Below are 16,636 nucleotides of genomic sequence, written 5' to 3' on the forward strand. Positions count from 1 at the left end.
TTTGGCGTATTTTTTTCTTGTCCTTTTGCAATTCACCTTTGTGTTCTTTTTGTTTTTCCCAATATGTAGGTAGAATTATCTTTTTTGTACATATAGCATTGTTACTTAATTCATAAAGATCGAATTCATACGAGCGACCGAAGCTATTTTTCATATAAAATTTATAATACAGTTTGGAGAAAAAAACCATCGGAGTAGTTGAAATCCAAGGAATGGGAGCCTTAAAAGAAAAATCGGGTTCACATGTTTGCAAAACTTATGTAGAATGTAGAGGACGTGAGAATTATGTAACAAAACTTAAGAATTTGCTTGCAAGATCGAATATTTTGTAACATCTTATTTTTATATCAAACTTCTATATGTTTCCTGGCCGCCCTGTATTCCTTGGAAAAAGGATCCTTTGGCACAAAAAGGGATTAAGTGGATGTTATCAAATATGAGAACCAACAAACGAGACCATATATTTCAGCTCTTTGATTGATCCAACAGACCAACACATGTACATTATATGCATATAAATACTACCTATATTTAGTATCCAACATATACAATCCAGAAACAAAATTGTCGCCAATACATATGTTGGTTTGGCAAGTATACACTAATTAAGCCGTATGATGCTATATCCTCAGGTACTTATCAAATCTGTACAGCCTTTTCTTTTCATAGAGAATCGTCGAACAAGAAACCATCAGTGTTGAAGTCTGAATCTATGCCTTCTCTTCCCTTGAACTCGCAAAGTCCGACCGCCTTTTCTATAGAGAAATCATTCATCAAAGCAAAGTCATCTTCCAAGAATGTCCTGGACTTGCGTGTCATGATGAGCTTCTTAGGTGTTTTCTGCTCTTTAAAATTCTCTCCAGTATCTTCTGTAGCTTCAATAGGTACCACCCTTGAAGATATTTTACTTGATTTCCTCAGCCTCGATGGCAAACTTTTGTTCCTCTTCACACTGTTCCTTATAGGTTGTTCGGTCTTGCTGATCTCGCTTTTCTTGGTGTTACTGTTGTTGCTGATTGTTCGTTTCAGTTCTGGAATCCTTGTTGGTTTTGAATTTGATCCAGGACCATTGAACATGAGCTTCCTCTTACACCCTTCTTTAAGATCTAGCTTTCTTGTTTGGAGTTGTGCCCTCATTGATCTTGGAGAGGTACCTGCACTCTTGGATCCTAGCGACTTCTTTCTCCGTGGAGACATGGAGAAGTGCTTTAAGATATCCTCTGGTGTCCAATCAAACTTCTGTTCAAATGGCCAGAAAAGTGGCTCCACAACAATCTTTTTCTTTGAGTCCCCAGTCTCTGCACTCTTCTCCAAAGATGATGTTGCTGTGGTATTAGTAGATGGCATGGAAGTTGAGTTAACTAGTAAAGGGGACTTCTCTGTTTCTACTGAGAAGCTAACTTTCTTTTCTTCAGGACTCACACATCTTTTGGAACTAGATGACTCTTCACATGGTTTCTGAGGACAAGTCTTGTTGCTGCTTTCTGGTAAACGCGAAGACGGCTTTGCAGAACCATTTCCACGAGATTTCCCAGCTGAGTTACAAACTTTTCCATCTTTTCGAATGTTTTGAAACGAACATTTTGCGTTCTTTGAACTTGTCTCTTTGGTTGAGCTGGTGGATTCTTGATTCAAAGTCAGGGAAGAGTTAGCCACACTGGACAACCACGAGACGATCTTTTCATCTACTGAGAAATGAAACGAGACAGACAACCTACGTTCCTCTAAAAGAGAAGTAGGAGACGCACATTCTGAAGACAACCAAATGGAGTCACTGTCATCAAAACATCTCATCTTCATAAACTGTTTGCATGATTCATCGATCTTTTCACGCCTTGGTTGAGGGGAAACACCTGCAGATTTGGTCCTTTTAGTGTCTTTTGTTGTTGTAACATCTGGAAGAGCCTTTTTCCCCTGACCCTGAGGCAGCCTCATGTGTTCATAGTTACCTCCAGTTGATTTGGATCGAGGAAGAAGTAGTTTCGGATCATTCGTTGTGTTCTTCTTTTTCCTAATGGAGAAAGTTGATGTAACCCTCTTCACAAAACCTTTAGACGATCCATCTTTCCCACCACCACCTGTAGAAGTCATATATGGCAGTTTCAGTTTTTGCTCCTTCAACAATCTTCAGAACAACAAAAATACAAAGCTTTTGTTTGCTTTAAAAGCAGAACAATCAACAACATAATAAACAACAATTGCGTGTGTGACTAGAGATTAATCCAGAAACGGTAAAGTACAAGACAATTTCTTGTCATTTCATTCTCTGAATAAGAAAGCTTGAAAATGTCAACGACTTGATGATGATTGATATTATGATAATAAAAAAAACTCTATTTAACATTCTTGATTTTTTGATGTAATGCAAATGATGTAGCCATTAAAAAATCAATAACTATCATTCCGACACACCAAGCACTAAGTGTGTTTTATTTTAATCCCGTGGATTAGAGAACGAGTCAACAAATAAGCTTCTCGATCGAACTCGAATTAAAATGACTAACAAAAGCAGAACAAAGAACAAATAAGAACCTTTTGAGATTGAACGGCGAAATATATCCATGAAACCGACTGTGAGAATTGTTGAATCGAGGAGACACAAATCCGAAGTCGAACAGACTCTTATGCGCGCAGTAATGTATTATGATACATTCTGTATCTTATTTTTAAATAGTAATTCAAATATAATATTTAAAATCAAAATCTGGTCATCTTTAATTATTAAAAAAGAAATGCATTACCAAAAAACAAACAAAAGCATTTATGTGAGAAACCACCCATAGTTTTTTTTATCAAGAACTTCAAATTTTAAGACTTATTTTTTTTTTGTCATCTGAAATTTTATTAAAACCCAAAAGAAAATACAAGTTGAAATACATATGCCGACGGACTACAAAACGTCTCCGGAGACATTAGTCCAAAAAGGGTATCATAACCCCAAAGAACAGGGAAGCAAAGTAAAGCAACATCGAAACAAAATTTTAAAGAACAAACATACTTTATGGAGAGATTACAGTCTAAACCATAAAATTGTGCAAAGGCAAGAGAGATTCCTATGAAACTTTCCTATAGAAACTGAAAACGCCGGAAGCACCAATAAGACCGGAAGACCTCAAACCGAAGACTAATTAGTAGCACACCAACAGAGAGGGAAGCATGAATCAAACGCGACCGGATACACAAATACAACCTAGTATACCTCACCAGCCAAACGAGAAGAGAAAGAAGCACTAGGAACAAAGTGGGACACCTTGAAAATTGAATGGAGATAAGCCAAAGAAGATCAGCAACTCTAACACGCGGACACTCGTCGAACCAGTTTCAACCACCTATAGACTTAAAACTGTGACCTCCTCGCAAGAGTAGAGCTAAAGATCGAATCCACTGCTACGCCCAAAACTCAACTCTAAACTAGAACCTAAGAGAGAGGCTAATAGGTGGCATAGCAACAAATTACCATCAGAGAGGCAAACACCAAGAACAAACCTAGTCCAAAACTCACTAACGAACAAGCAAGAGGATCTAACTAAGAGGTAGGGCTAAGATCTAAATTATTACCCAAAAGCAGAAATGCTTCTGTCGAATCAAGTCTCATAGCAACAGCAAAGACTACAACTAACCGAATAAGCTAAAACAAACAAATCTAGCCATCAAGGAAGAAGCTAGACCGAGAGATCCTCTTCACGAAACCAACCAAGATCAATCCAAAACAGAGATAAAACCAGCAGCTAAAAACGAAAGACAAAAGAGACCCTCTCACGGCAGCATCGATGAGCTCCGGCCACCGGAGAGGGTGAGCGAAGATCAGAAAAAAGTTCTCGGCGGCTAGGGCGAACTCACGTCGTCTAGGGAGAGAAAAAAAAAAGAATCAAACTTTAAGACTATATAGCAAGTCTTTGCACACACAAAAAAAAAAGACTATATAACAAGTCTAGAAAAATCTACCATGCATGAAATAATGCATAAATCCATCCAAATGGTCGGAATGCAAGATAAAATTTGTACGATAAAACTTACCATTTCAAAAACTATCAATATGATCTTCGACTTTAACACCATTTATCTTATTGTCGGAGATCCAGACGACATAAATAACAAAACAATGTATAAAAAAAAATCAAACATATAATATTTTCCCCAAAAAAAATTTTGTGTACGATTTTATGAAAATTAAGCAAAATAGAATGTGAGAAATAAACTAAATTTTAATAATTTCTATTATTCATTTGAATTGTATTGTATAGAGACTATAGACCCCCTTTGACAAAAAAAAAAAAGAGAGTATAGATGAAACACCCTAACCCGGAAACTAAAAATCACCGGAGAAAAACATTCCGACGAGACTTCCGGCGAGAAATCAACTTAACAAAAACATACTTAAAAACATGCCAATACCATACTTAACAAGTTCATAAACATAATAAACCCATAACATAACCATTAGGAGTACATTTACCTTCATGTGTACCTTATAGAATCGGAGTCTCTGAATCGCACATCATCCATCCGTATCGACCTTGCTAATGATCCAGCCTTCATGACTCGATTCTCGCATCACCGAACACGTCTCCTTCATTCATCACTCACCATCCCTTATTGTTTCTTAGTCACACAACCAACCATCCCCAAGTGACCGAGTAAACAATAAGAGATGGGCTGGAATACTTGATCCGTCCAGCCGCAGACATTCTTCTCCGACACTTGCTTCGTACGACTCTTGGTCGTCAATCTTCGATCCCTTCCCATACACTTCGATCATCAATCGAATGGACCATCAGCGTTTTGCATGGCACTGACGATAACTCGACCATCCGATCATACACATTGTCCGACAGCTCGATCTAACGATCTCTATTGTCGACCTTCGGCCACCGACGTACGATCTGTCGATAACCATCAATCTCTCTCGAGTATAATCGGTAAAACATATCAATGAACTCATCCATCGATCCGTTGCTAACATATAACCGATCACTCATCCCTTCTCTCGATGCAATCCATCTATCGCTCGATCTCACTCGATACTTTCTCGATCTCACTCGATCTCGCACAATACTTCCCGATCTCACTCGATACTTCTCGATCTCACTCGATCTCACTCAATACTTCTCGATCTCACTCGATACTTTCTCGACCTCACTCGATCTCACTCAATACTTCTCGTTACGTACCCGAACATAGACCACCATTCTCAGTAACTTAATCATTTCGCCAACATAAACGATGGAATACCTTTCCACCGGATCCGTCATCCGCCTCAATCGTCGATCTCGATCTAGGAACACAAGATCTCGATCATCATAACAATACTCTCGATAACTCTCACTCTTTTTCTCTTCTTTCTCGATCACTTCCTTGGCGGCACTCAAAACGCACGATAACGGATGATAAACCCTAGTTCCATCGAGCCATCTTTTATACTCTCGAGTAAACAGCCGATCCTCCGATATTATCTCGAGAATATTCGCGTATCCCAACACTTAGACGATAAACTCGACTTAAAATCTTTTATTCGCACCAACACTCGCAGGCCAACGAGTTTGGGCCGATAGAAAGCCCACGGACTAACATTCCGTCTATAGAGTTTCGACCAAAACTGTCCGAACCGAACATCTGTCCGATAAATCCGCCTAATAGATAATCTTTCGACAAAACCTGTCCGAAAGTCCATCTTGTCCGAACCAATCGAGCAACACTTCATTCCTCACCGCACATTCGGATTTCCTTCAGCTTCCATCGATCCTTATCGATCAACCCTCGATCACATCCATATTTTCTCGACCATTGACAATTCTTTCGATAAACTTATGCATACTCTCGACAATAGGTACCCTGATACCATCCTAGAAAAGCCGGAGACGGGCGTTACAATAGACCCCTAAAGCAATTGTTGTTTATTATAGGTAATTTTGGGCCCTTTTCTCAATGGGCCTTGAAGTTCATTTCAAATCTCTGGTTTAGAGATAAACCGGTTTAAAGATCGATCCTAATTCCTCCTACGCTGAACACAACCACCACAGTCGCGACAGAACTAAAACCATTTGAAGAAGAAGAAGAAGACGACTCGGATAAGAGAGAGAGAGAGAGAGAAAGGTCAAATCGTCGAGAAAGCGAAGATGGGTGGAGGTATGGAAACGAACAAGAACAAGTTCATCGAGGATTGGGGATCCGCTAGGGAGAACCTCGAGCACAATTTCCGCTGGACCCGTCGCAACTTCGCTCTTATCGGAATCTTCGGCATCGCTCTCCCTATCATTGTCTACAAGGGGATCGTCAAAGATTTCGTGAGTTCAAATCTCTCTCGATTCAATTTGCATTTGGATGTTCGATTCGATTACTCCCGAAGTTAGATATCTGTTTTGTGCCCTAATTTTTCATTTATCCTATGGATTTAGATCGTATGATACACATTTTAATTGGGATTTCCCCTGTTTGTTTTAGCTGTTGAATTCGCTGTAGATACATCTGAATTAGTTCAGGTATGCTGTTGAAAATATTAGATTCGGGAATGCATTTGACCTCCATACTAGTATTCTTAGATGATGATTAGATTTAGTTTTTCTATTTGAATAGTGTTTGCACTGAGGAAAGCCTTAAGCCTCTGATTTGGAGTTAGGGCTGAAAAAATTGAGTTTTTGTTTTTGTTTAATCCTTGTTATTACTCCTACTTCTTATTAATCGTATTACTTTCTCCACTTGGGTCTTCTTGCCAAGGTAGTTTAGGGATAAAGCTGGTTTAACTGCTATAAACGTTGTGTTTCAATGCTTATCCTCAAGTCTTGATGTGTTTTAGCTTGTAAAAATTGGTTCTTTGGCTGTAGAAAATGGTTTATTAGCTTGTCTTTGTATTATTCTGAGCTTTAATCTCAGCTGATTCGGTCATGAGAACTTCCCTGTGGTGGAATTTCAGTGTTTTTTTCTATCTCAGCGTTCATTGCTACACTTATTTTGAGGATTCTTCCTCCATATTGGTTTTTGAACTCTGAGTCATTGAATATAGATTCGTGCAAGGGACATGTTTGTGTGATTGATGCTCTGTAGCTTTCCTTCATGGTAGAAATTTCCTATAAAACGATGAAGTTCTAATAGAATTTCATATGTTACTTCCCACACAATTGAGTGATATATAATGTAGTTCTTGTGCTCCATCACAACACTAAGGTCAGTCTAACATACTTGAAACTCGTTTTTTTTTTACAGCATATGCAAGATGAAGATGCAGGCAGACCCCACAGAAAGTTCCTCTGAGGTTGCTTGCTAGAACACTCTCTGCAATAAGTCTCAGCAATGCGAAATTCCAAGATGAGGGTGCTAAGAGCCGCTTTTGATTTACATTTTAATCAACATCTGAAGAATATAATTTCTTTTTTGGAAAAGTTTGTTGTAATGACTACACTTGTTTGCAAATAATAAAACTCGAGTTTTCCCTTGAGTTTGACATACTTATTATGTGTTGATTTAGCATGTGCAGGATTTTAGCATTTGTAAGTGATGAACACTCTTTGGATCTAGGCACAAAACTAAATGAAACAGCCAACCAAAACAATGAAAAAGGAAGGTCCGAAAAAAGATAAGTGGATATTCTGAAAGCAAAGCTTTGAACTTGAATATGAGTCTAAATGGCATATATGGGTTACTTAGGTCAGTAGGTATAGTAGTCATAAGAAGTAAAGAAAGTCTCACTGTTAGTTGAACTTGTGAGATCACATTTAACATACGTACTATAACTTGAAGCAAAAATACTCCCTCACTAGAAACCAAGTCTTTATCATTCTTGAGTCCTGGCTTAGTCAATGTGAAATTCACCAGTTCAAGTATATGAATTGACTCAAATATAAAAGATAACACACGTAACACCTAACGCGAATGGCACTAATTTGTTGTGAAATGACTTACCTGACACCCTCTAAGGAGGTTTACTAGAATAGTAGAATGTGATACATACATTTTTTTGGTAAAATTTATTACATGACATTTTTTTAATTTAATTTTTACAAAAAAAAATGTATCAAAACTAAAATCCTAAAATTTTGATATATGGATCGTTGAAGAGATTGATAAGGTTAACCCTAAAAACAAATAGATGAAAGAAAAAATGGCGGGAGGAAGAAACAGAGACAAGGGGCAACAAAGTTAACGGACTCTAAACGAACAGAAGAGCTCTGCTCTGTCTTAACCAAAAATAGAAAGATTTCTCCAATCCATCCAATCTCTCGTTTTGTTTTCACCTCTCGAATCTCCTCTCCTCTCTTTTAGGACTTTCCTTTGGAACGTAGACAACAAATAAACAAATAGAAAACGAAACACAAAAGAGATTAGAAGAAGGGATAAGCCTTTTCCCACAAGAAAAGAAAAACCAAAAACCCAAAAGAGAAAAAGGAACAAGAGAAAGAAAGAACTCTCGAGCACAAAAAGCTTCTCTCTTCCTTCCCATGGGGTGCATTTGAATAAACTTCTTCCTTGAAATCGCTTGATCGATTGGTATAAACCAATTGATCGATCGAAACCTGTTAGGATTATTATTCCAAATTAATAAACCCAAAAAGACAAAATAAATCCCATGGGAAGCTGTGTCTCGTCGCCATTGAAAGGCTCTCCTTTTGGAAAGAGACCGGTAAGAAGGCGACACAGTAGTAGTAATAGCAGAACATCATCCTCTGTTCCTCATTTCGATTCTTCAACTAATCTTTCCCGGAGATTGATTTTCCAGCCACCTAGCCGCGTTCTTCCCGAGCCTATTGGGGATGGTATCCACCTCAAGTATGAACTGGGCAAAGAACTTGGCCGCGGTGAATTCGGAGTCACTCATGAATGTATCGAGATCACTACCCGAGAAAGGTCTTTTTCTCTGTTTTTATATCATATATTGACTTTGATTTTTGATTACCTTTCTTCTCGGTTTGATACTTTCGTGTTACTTGTTGGCATGCAGGTTTGCGTGTAAGAGGATATCGAAGGAGAAGCTAAGGACTGAGATAGATGTGGAAGACGTGAGGAGAGAGGTTGAGATCATGAGTTGTTTACCAAAACATCCAAATATTGTTAGCTTTAAGGAAGCCTTTGAGGACGAAGACGCTGTTTACCTTGTCATGGAGATTTGTGAAGGAGGTGAGCTTTTTGACCGCATCGTCTCTAGAGGGCATTACACTGAACGCGCCGCTGCATCTGTTGCTAAAACCATTCTTGAAGTTGTCAAGGTGATTAAACAAATTTGCAATCTCTTTTTTTTCCTTTGTGTTGGTTTTTCGCCGTCTTGTTTGGTCCTTAATGTTTGTTGTTTGTGAAGGTGTGTCATGAACATGGAGTGATTCATCGAGATCTTAAACCCGAGAACTTCCTCTTTTCGAATGGAACTGAGACTGCACAACTCAAAGCAATTGATTTTGGTCTCTCCATTTTCTTCAAACCTGGTATTAATTGCTCACATCCCTATGACAACTTGAATCTTTTTATATGTCATTTTCTTGAAAACAATCGACTTGACTCAAATGGATATTGCAGCCCAGCGGTTCAATGAGATTGTGGGAAGTCCTTACTACATGGCTCCAGAGGTTTTGAGACGAAATTACGGTCCTGAGATCGATGTTTGGAGTGCCGGTGTTATACTCTATATCTTGCTTTGTGGTGTTCCTCCCTTTTGGGCAGAAACCGAGGAAGGAATCGCGCACGCTATTGTGAGAGGGAACATTGATTTCGAGAGAGACCCGTGGCCAAAAGTCTCACATGAGGCCAAGGAACTCGTGAAGAACATGCTTGACGCAAATCCTTACAGCAGACTCACAGTCCAAGAAGTGCTTGGTATGGCAATAAAGTTTCATTATTGACGAATAAACAACATCATTTGACCAAAACTCTATGTTTTGCAGAACATCCATGGATCCGGAACGCAGAGAGAGCACCAAATGTGAATCTTGGAGATAACGTCAGGACCAAGATTCAACAATTCTTGTTGATGAACAGGTTCAAGAAGAAAGTCCTCAGGGTATATATGTTTCTTGATATCCCAAAATTTTATGAGTTTACTTTCTTCTCTATAAGATTTGTTACTGATATGCAAGTCGAATTATAAAATTGTCAAAAAATTCTTCAGATTGTAGCAGACAATCTACCAAACGAGGAGATAGCAGCCATAGTACAGATGTTTCAAACAATGGACACTGATAAGAACGGTCACTTAACTTTTGAGGAGCTAAGAGATGGGCTGAAGAAGATTGGACAAGTTGTTCCTGATGGCGATGTGAAGATGCTCATGGATGCAGCAGACACAGATGGAAATGGGATGTTGAGCTGTGAGGAGTTTGTGACACTGTCGATACATTTGAAGAGAATGGGATGTGATGAGCATTTGCAGGAAGCATTCAAGTATTTTGACAAGAACGGGAATGGATATATCGAGCTAGATGAGCTCAAGGAAGCTCTTTGGGATGATAAGCTAGGCCAGAGTAGCGATCAGTGGATCAAAGATATCTTCTTTGATGTCGACCTCAACAAAGTAAATACAAATAATTAGAGCAAAACTTAGTTGAGACTGTTTGTTTAGATGCTGAACTTGGTATTTCATACTTTATCTCGATGTAACATATTTTTGTGGTGACAGGATGGACGGATAAGCTTTGATGAGTTTAAGGCGATGATGAAATCAGGGACGGACTGGAAAATGGCGTCGAGGCAGTACTCGAGGGCATTGTTGAATGCCCTTAGCATCAAAATGTTCAAAGAAGATTTTGGGGACAATGGTCCTAAATCACATTCCATGGAATTCCCTATAGCAAGGAAGAAGGCTAAGCTACTTGATGCTCCCAAGAACAAATCAATGGAGCTTCAGGTCTCCAAGACCTATAAACCCTCAGGTCTAAGAAACTAAAGAAGAGACAAAAATTTACAAGAAAAAATCTCTTTGATTCTCTTAATGTGTTTGTTTTTGGTGCTACAAGTGAATAAAACTAGTGTGATTTAATGGGCTTAAAGTTGCGGTGTTCATCTTTTTTACTTAAAAAAAGAGAGCCTAGACATATTCATTCAATTTATCAAGTTGTTGTAGCATTAACAATTATTTCACCTGATAGTGTAATTTTTCTCCAAGCTGTGCACAAGTAGAAACTCTTGTATCAAATTTTAACACCAAAAGGTTTCAATGTCAAACACTTTCTTGAGATGTAACTTGAATTTACTATTACAAACATAGAATGGTCATGTTGTAAAACCAAACACAAAGCAAGTACCGTTTACTCCTTTTTTGCTTTCAAACCCAGACACATAAGGTCACTGGATTTTGGTTTCACAGAGATTGCCATAGCAGAGCAGGCAACGGAAGTCTTGTTACAATGTGTGTAGTAGAGACAATCACATGCATATTCTTTTACACTATACATAAATAGGAAACATATCACAAACCCTACAATCCAAACCCGCACACACGCATAAGAGAAGAATTAGACTTCCACTGTGTGCATGTAGTCTGGGCTTTTCTTTGATCGTGTGCATTCTCCCAATTGCATAAGATCAGTTCGGGTTTTGTACCTTGGCGAGGACATGAGAAACATCATAATTATAAGTTATCATCTGGGTTTCTGCTGGAGCCACCAGTTCTGGAACTTCCTTTGCCTTTACCTCTTGTTTTGCTACTGCAACCTGTTGACTTAGAGCTTGTTGATTTGCTGCTGCAAGCCGCATGTGAGTCTACATCAGCAAGACCGTTTTCCAGAGCTTTCACCAAATTCTCAAAGTAGTTTTTCGTCACGCTGTAAGAACACAAAAATATACAAGCACAGGCTTAGCTTTCTGAAACATATGAACAGAACTTATAAGAAGAATCGCGTGTTGAAAGACTAGGTCAGAGAGCTGCTTCAGAAAGCTACCACATGACCTAACAGGCTAAAAATTTGTATTGTTTGAATTTACGTCATTTAGGTAGGGTTTGGCCACAAATTATATTCCTAGATCTGTCTAAAAGCCTGACACACTTTCTTCTTCTCTGTCACAACAGGATAGATGTATAAAGACAATAACGCTTACCTGGTCAAACCAGCTAATTTGGTCCGGAAATCATTGAAATCTTTTGATGGGCCTTCCGCACTGAGAAACTGACCCAAGTCCTTCTCTACACACTGATGGAGCCTCTCCAAACCAGACTCAGCTTCCCCTGAACAATATGCAAAAATTTAAGCTGCTTCTGAAGAAGAAATGGACACAGAATTAAAAAGAGAGGGTTCTGACCTTGCAAATACTCGAAAAATTGTCGTTTGGCATGTTCATGATCAGGTAGGTAATATCCATATGCATATGTCCATTTTAAGACTCGCCTACATTCGATGATCTGCAACAGTAATTTCACATGAGAAGCTATTTAGAAAAATGCTATGGAGAAGTCTCACTTCGTTATTGAAATACTTTAATCTGCTAACCTGAAGCCAAGCTTCCAAAATGAATTTGAGCTGAGATTCTGGTGTGCACTGTTTATCACTAAGCTTCTCAAGCTGGCAGAAATTGAAATGAGTGAATACAGAAAACAGCGTATGAGAAACAGCCGAAACGTTTTACTTCTCAAAATATTATCTACAAACAGAACCTCCCTCCCATGGAAACAAAATAGTTTCATTGTATGCCAATGATTTATAAACAGACACAGAAAACTCGAAAAGCAGAACAACAATGCGTATTGGTTTTAAGACCAGGAAAGATTTGTGTATGTTGCAAATAATAAAAACTCAAGGGGATTACTCAGCTTAGGAAAAGTTATATCGATATTCATTTCAAGGATGAAGACTACTATCTCACTGAGATAAAGAAATTCAGAAAGAAGCAAAATTATAAAGAACATAACAAGTCTTACATTCTGCGTCTGCGCTTGCTGTAGATCTGCCATAGCCTTTTGCCTCGACTGCCAAATCATCCAAGACAAATAAATCAATAATGAAGACCAAGACACCTTCTAAGCCAAAAGAAGTGTAGAATTGTGCATACCGTTTGATTGCTTGCCCAGCGTTCATAGTAATGTGTGTATCTCTCTAGTGAATTTTTGGCCATCTCTCTCCTCCGTTCAGTCTCATCATACTAACAGGCAACGATGAACCCATATCAACACTCATGAACATTATCACAGATTCCTAATAAGAAATACCACCAAAGATCAAATAAATACCCGAGGTCTTACCTGTCCTTCTTGCTTGGCTACCTCGTATCGGTTACAAGCATAAAACCCACCAGTTCTTTCCCCATGATCCATCCATGCACCAAGACAAAGCCTATAAGTGTAAATATATAGCACCACTATTATAACTGAACCGACCACACTTCTAATACAGCATTGCAGAAATACAGTTTCAACCAAAATAAGACATTAGAGATGGGGTTCAAGCAATACCAACAAAATTCATATTTACAAGGCGGTGTACATGTCATGTGCATACAGCCCTGATTCTTTTCAATTGGCCGCTTACATCTCGGACAAGGTTTTGAGTTGGCAAGTATCCTGATCATAAGGAGGCAGAGTTTGATTACAAAGAAATATAAGTGAGCTCAAAATGCTCAGAGGATCAGGGATCAGGAACGCAAATAAAAAAGAAGATATAGATAGACTGCATACCAATTCATATTTTCAGATTCAGCGCTGTTCTTTAATATCCATTTTGAAACTGTGCTACAATCCACAGGTCGGTGAGCCTCCTCAGTGCACTACATTTCATATTTCCCACAGGGTTATTGATCAACATTAAAATAATTAGGAGATATAAAATCAATGGTCTTTGACTCAAAAACTTACATTCCAGCAAAAGCTAAACGAGCAAAAGCAAGAAACATCATAATTGCCAGACCCTGCAGCAAAATCAATCGCATGATCACATCCCGGGGCAGGACACCACTTCATCTGAACCAAATATACCAAAGCAGTAGCAACACAAGGATTAGAAACTCGCGTCATAACGAAAAAATATAGAGAGAGACTAATATAGTTTGCTACTTTGCTCAAAGCAAAGACATTGAAGGTTTTAAGAATATTTAAAAAATATGTAATCATGAAAAGAACAGAATCTTCAAACAACACTAGTAACATGCCACAAAAATAGAGATGAAAAAAACTTCAAGATGCTCAACAGACATAACCCAATACGCATCAATCCAAAAAAAGTGTCAATCATAGGAAAAATAGGCAGGAGGGTCAAATGTTGTAAGTAAGAATGATATGATATGTCAATAGAAGAGCCTGCAACATTAATACCAGTCTGTGTGATATAAATTTTCTAGGGAGCGGTTACCTTTCTGTTGTCTTCAATATAAGACCTAAGAAAATATCTATTGTATTTCTCCTTGTCTTCTTCAGACGCTAATTTGTCAACCATATCATGACCAACAGCAGCAAGGCAAGATGGGTCAGGACATCTTAGCATCAAACATCCTGGGCCATCATTAATGGTTGTGCTGATATAACCTGCATAAGCATACACCGTAAACCGTATATTACCACTGAACAAAATTTAGTAGAAAATGGGGTACACAAGTTGGTTCCAGAAAACTCAAAGATGGGGGCTTTTGTACTTAACAATTAGATGGGAAGGAAACTCCCTAGTTATAACTACCATACTACATACAATTAACTGGACCTAATATCAGGTAAATACAAGGAAAACGAAATGGTTTCCAATGACAAAACAAACAAAACACAACTGACCTGTCCAGCATGTAGTGCAGAAAGGATGGCCACAAGAAACTGTGGCGATTTTCTCAGGAGGGTATGAATCGAAACAGATTCCACATGTAAGCTAAACACAACATCACATGTTAGTGAGACATGAACTGTCAGACAAGAAACATGTAAAACCACTCAAATTATACAATTCAAAGAACATACTTCACTGTCATCAGTTGGTGGAACAACAGGGCCCTCCAATATTCCAACAGCCTTCCGAACTCTCTCTTCATCCGCAAACCATTCATCATGAACTCTTCCGACACTCCTGAAATGAGATGTTTCTCATTGCATCAGGAAGTTAGAATAATCACGCAAGTATGACCATGGATATACTTTCTAGAAACGCTAGTGAGACAATTTGATAGTATAACCCCAAAAAAATGAGATAAACAAGGAATCATATATATACAAAAAAAAAAAAGAGAAACACACAAGTGTTAGTATCAAAGAGTAAATATAAAAGCATTTACCAGTGGAAGTGACGAAGCAGAATACTCGCTTCGACCTCAGTAATCGAAAGAACAACAGAAACTCGTTCAATATCATCCACCTGGTGCCTGCGAATATCTTCTTCCTTCAGAACACAAAAGTTTTTCTGGAAAGAAGTAACATTACAGTTATAATGAGTCAATGTTCACAGAAAAAACAAAAGAAGAAATGGAACTAAAACAGCAGCGAGAAATTCCATAGTACACATAGCGGAACACGTTTAGAAAGAGAGAAAAAAAAACTATATCCAAGGAGTGGAGTGCACTGAACAATTTACCGAAGCAACTAGGAATACAACATTTAGCGAGTGCTACTAGCAACAAACTCAGTTCTTTCAACTAGCATCGATACCACAAATAAACCTAGCGAACCAAAGAGCATCATACATTGATACACATAAGAGAAAATCTTACCAATAGATATAACAATTGCAGTTATGCTTTTACCAAGTACAGTGGAAGTAATGGGGACGGAAACACAAAGGGTTTACCAAGGGTAAATGAAAGACAAACTCTCTATAAGAACCATCTAAATAAAACAAGGGTAAATAAAAACCAACTAAATCGTAGCATTTCCTGTAAATTTCAATACATTTTTTCACATAATTCCGCATCAATTCACCAAAAAACCCCATCAATATCAATGTGGTTCCATAAACAAAACAGAGTTCCTTTCTTCAGCCCTCACATCACGCAGAAGACTATGCATGGCATTCAAAATGCAAAAAAGGTCTACAACTATCATTTGATTAGCTAAACACTACCCATCAACAAATAAGAAGAAATGATAAAACACAAACAATCTCAAACCGACAACAAATCCCATACTTTAACAGCCATAGTCCTCCAGCAATCAAGTAAAAGCAATCAACGAAGAATAATCTCAATTAGACTCTTAACTCCCAAATAAAAACTGAAAATTGTATCATAAAAAGCTCCGAAATTTCAACATTTGCCAATAGACAAGTCATAAAACATGCACAAGTTCTAAAAGCAATTTAGCTTCAAGAACCAACCAAGTAAAAAAAAAAAACGAAAACCCCACCTGAGAGCGATGGGAGGCGATCATAGCAGAATCATCAGCGTCTTCCTCAACAAACCCGTAATCGGGTTCACCATCATCACTATCGTTGTAATCATCAGTTCCACCGCTGTAGAAATCGTCCTCACCAGACTCCATATCGTGGGCATCGAGCATATCTTCTTCAGAATCCATGATCAGCAAAATTATACGAAAGGACACAAAAAGAACCGAGATTTACAAGGAAATAGACGAAACCCCTCTTCCTACAAATCTAGGGTTTGTCGGGTGGGGAAGTAGTGAAGGTGGGGAAGAAGCAAAATTGAGGTTTGATGAGAATAAATTAGGACCAAACTGTCCAACTCTTTTTTTTTATAAGCGGTGTGATGAAGAAGAGGAATCTAAAGAGACTGGATCGGTTGGGTTTGTGATTACTGG

The 16,636-nt window shown here is 38.3% G+C and overlaps 4 protein-coding genes across 5 annotated transcripts; 2 read left to right on the forward strand and 2 right to left on the reverse strand.

Annotated features, from left to right (window-relative positions):
• Nucleotides 1–437: 437 nt before the first annotated feature.
• LOC17889593 lies at nt 438–3,890 on the reverse strand. The gene is made up of 2 exons (XM_006295464.2): nt 2,533–3,890; nt 438–2,078 (listed from the first exon to the last, which is right to left on the reverse strand). Exons 1-2 carry the CDS (start codon nt 2,561–2,563, stop codon nt 664–666), a joined length of 1,446 nt encoding a protein of 481 aa, XP_006295526.2. The 5' UTR covers nt 2,564–3,890; the 3' UTR covers nt 438–663.
• Nucleotides 3,891–6,000: 2,110 nt separating this feature from the next.
• Nucleotides 6,001–7,444, forward strand: LOC17889354. The gene is made up of 2 exons (XM_006295306.2): nt 6,001–6,284; nt 7,201–7,444. The coding sequence occupies exons 1-2, from the start codon at nt 6,117–6,119 to the stop codon at nt 7,246–7,248; spliced, it is 216 nt and encodes a 71-aa protein (XP_006295368.1). The 5' UTR covers nt 6,001–6,116; the 3' UTR covers nt 7,249–7,444.
• Nucleotides 7,445–8,322: 878 nt separating this feature from the next.
• Nucleotides 8,323–11,405, forward strand: LOC17888930 (calcium-dependent protein kinase 24). 2 transcript variants are annotated; one of them, XM_023783901.1, is made up of 8 exons: nt 8,323–8,614; nt 8,711–8,838; nt 8,933–9,197; nt 9,287–9,410; nt 9,502–9,798; nt 9,867–9,982; nt 10,091–10,492; nt 10,598–11,405. In XM_023783901.1, exons 1-8 carry the CDS (start codon nt 8,561–8,563, stop codon nt 10,862–10,864), a joined length of 1,653 nt encoding a protein of 550 aa, XP_023639669.1. In that variant the 5' UTR covers nt 8,323–8,560; the 3' UTR covers nt 10,865–11,405. The 2 variants fall into 2 exon arrangements, with proteins under 2 accessions (XP_023639669.1, XP_006296276.1); XM_006296214.2 differs by having other exon boundaries at nt 8,323–8,838.
• Nucleotides 11,199–16,625, reverse strand: LOC111830965 (probable E3 ubiquitin-protein ligase ARI7). The gene is made up of 15 exons (XM_023783902.1): nt 16,223–16,625; nt 15,160–15,284; nt 14,849–14,954; nt 14,669–14,759; nt 14,256–14,428; nt 13,763–13,867; nt 13,586–13,674; nt 13,364–13,471; nt 13,154–13,244; nt 12,964–13,053; nt 12,833–12,880; nt 12,405–12,476; nt 12,217–12,316; nt 12,016–12,142; nt 11,199–11,741 (listed from the first exon to the last, which is right to left on the reverse strand). Exons 1-15 carry the CDS (start codon nt 16,391–16,393, stop codon nt 11,549–11,551), a joined length of 1,689 nt encoding a protein of 562 aa, XP_023639670.1. The 5' UTR covers nt 16,394–16,625; the 3' UTR covers nt 11,199–11,548.
• Between the last annotated feature and the right edge of the window lie 11 nt (nt 16,626–16,636).

The sequence above is a fragment of the Capsella rubella genome, unplaced genomic scaffold, assembly GCF_000375325.1.
Source record: "Capsella rubella cultivar Monte Gargano unplaced genomic scaffold, Caprub1_0 scaffold_4, whole genome shotgun sequence".
NCBI lineage: Eukaryota > Viridiplantae > Streptophyta > Magnoliopsida > Brassicales > Brassicaceae > Capsella > Capsella rubella.

Coding starts and splice junctions, on each gene's coding strand:
- LOC17889593 (XM_006295464.2), bottom strand. CDS start 2,563: ATGGATATATTTCGCCGTTCAATCTCAAAAG. Junction 2,079..2,532: donor TCGCCGTTCAATCTCAAAAG/GTTCTTATTTGT, acceptor TGACTTCTACAG/GTGGTGGTGGGAAAGATGGA.
- LOC17889354 (XM_006295306.2), top strand. CDS start 6,117: ATGGGTGGAGGTATGGAAACGAACAAGAACAAGTTCATCGAGGATTGG. Junction 6,285..7,200: donor AGGGGATCGTCAAAGATTTC/GTGAGTTCAAAT, acceptor TTTTTTTTACAG/CATATGCAAGATGAAGATGC.
- LOC17888930 (XM_006296214.2), top strand. CDS start 8,561: ATGGGAAGCTGTGTCTCGTCGCCATTGAAAGGCTCTCCTTTTGGAAAG. Junction 8,839..8,932: donor GAGATCACTACCCGAGAAAG/GTCTTTTTCTCT, acceptor GTTGGCATGCAG/GTTTGCGTGTAAGAGGATAT. Junction 9,411..9,501: donor CTCCATTTTCTTCAAACCTG/GTATTAATTGCT, acceptor TGGATATTGCAG/CCCAGCGGTTCAATGAGATT.
- LOC111830965 (XM_023783902.1), bottom strand. CDS start 16,393: ATGGATTCTGAAGAAGATATGCTCGATGCCCACGATATGGAGTCTGGT. Junction 12,881..12,963: donor GCTGGGCAAGCAATCAAACG/GTATGCACAATT, acceptor ATGATTTGGCAG/TCGAGGCAAAAGGCTATGGC. Junction 12,317..12,404: donor TTTTGGAAGCTTGGCTTCAG/GTTAGCAGATTA, acceptor TTACTGTTGCAG/ATCATCGAATGTAGGCGAGT.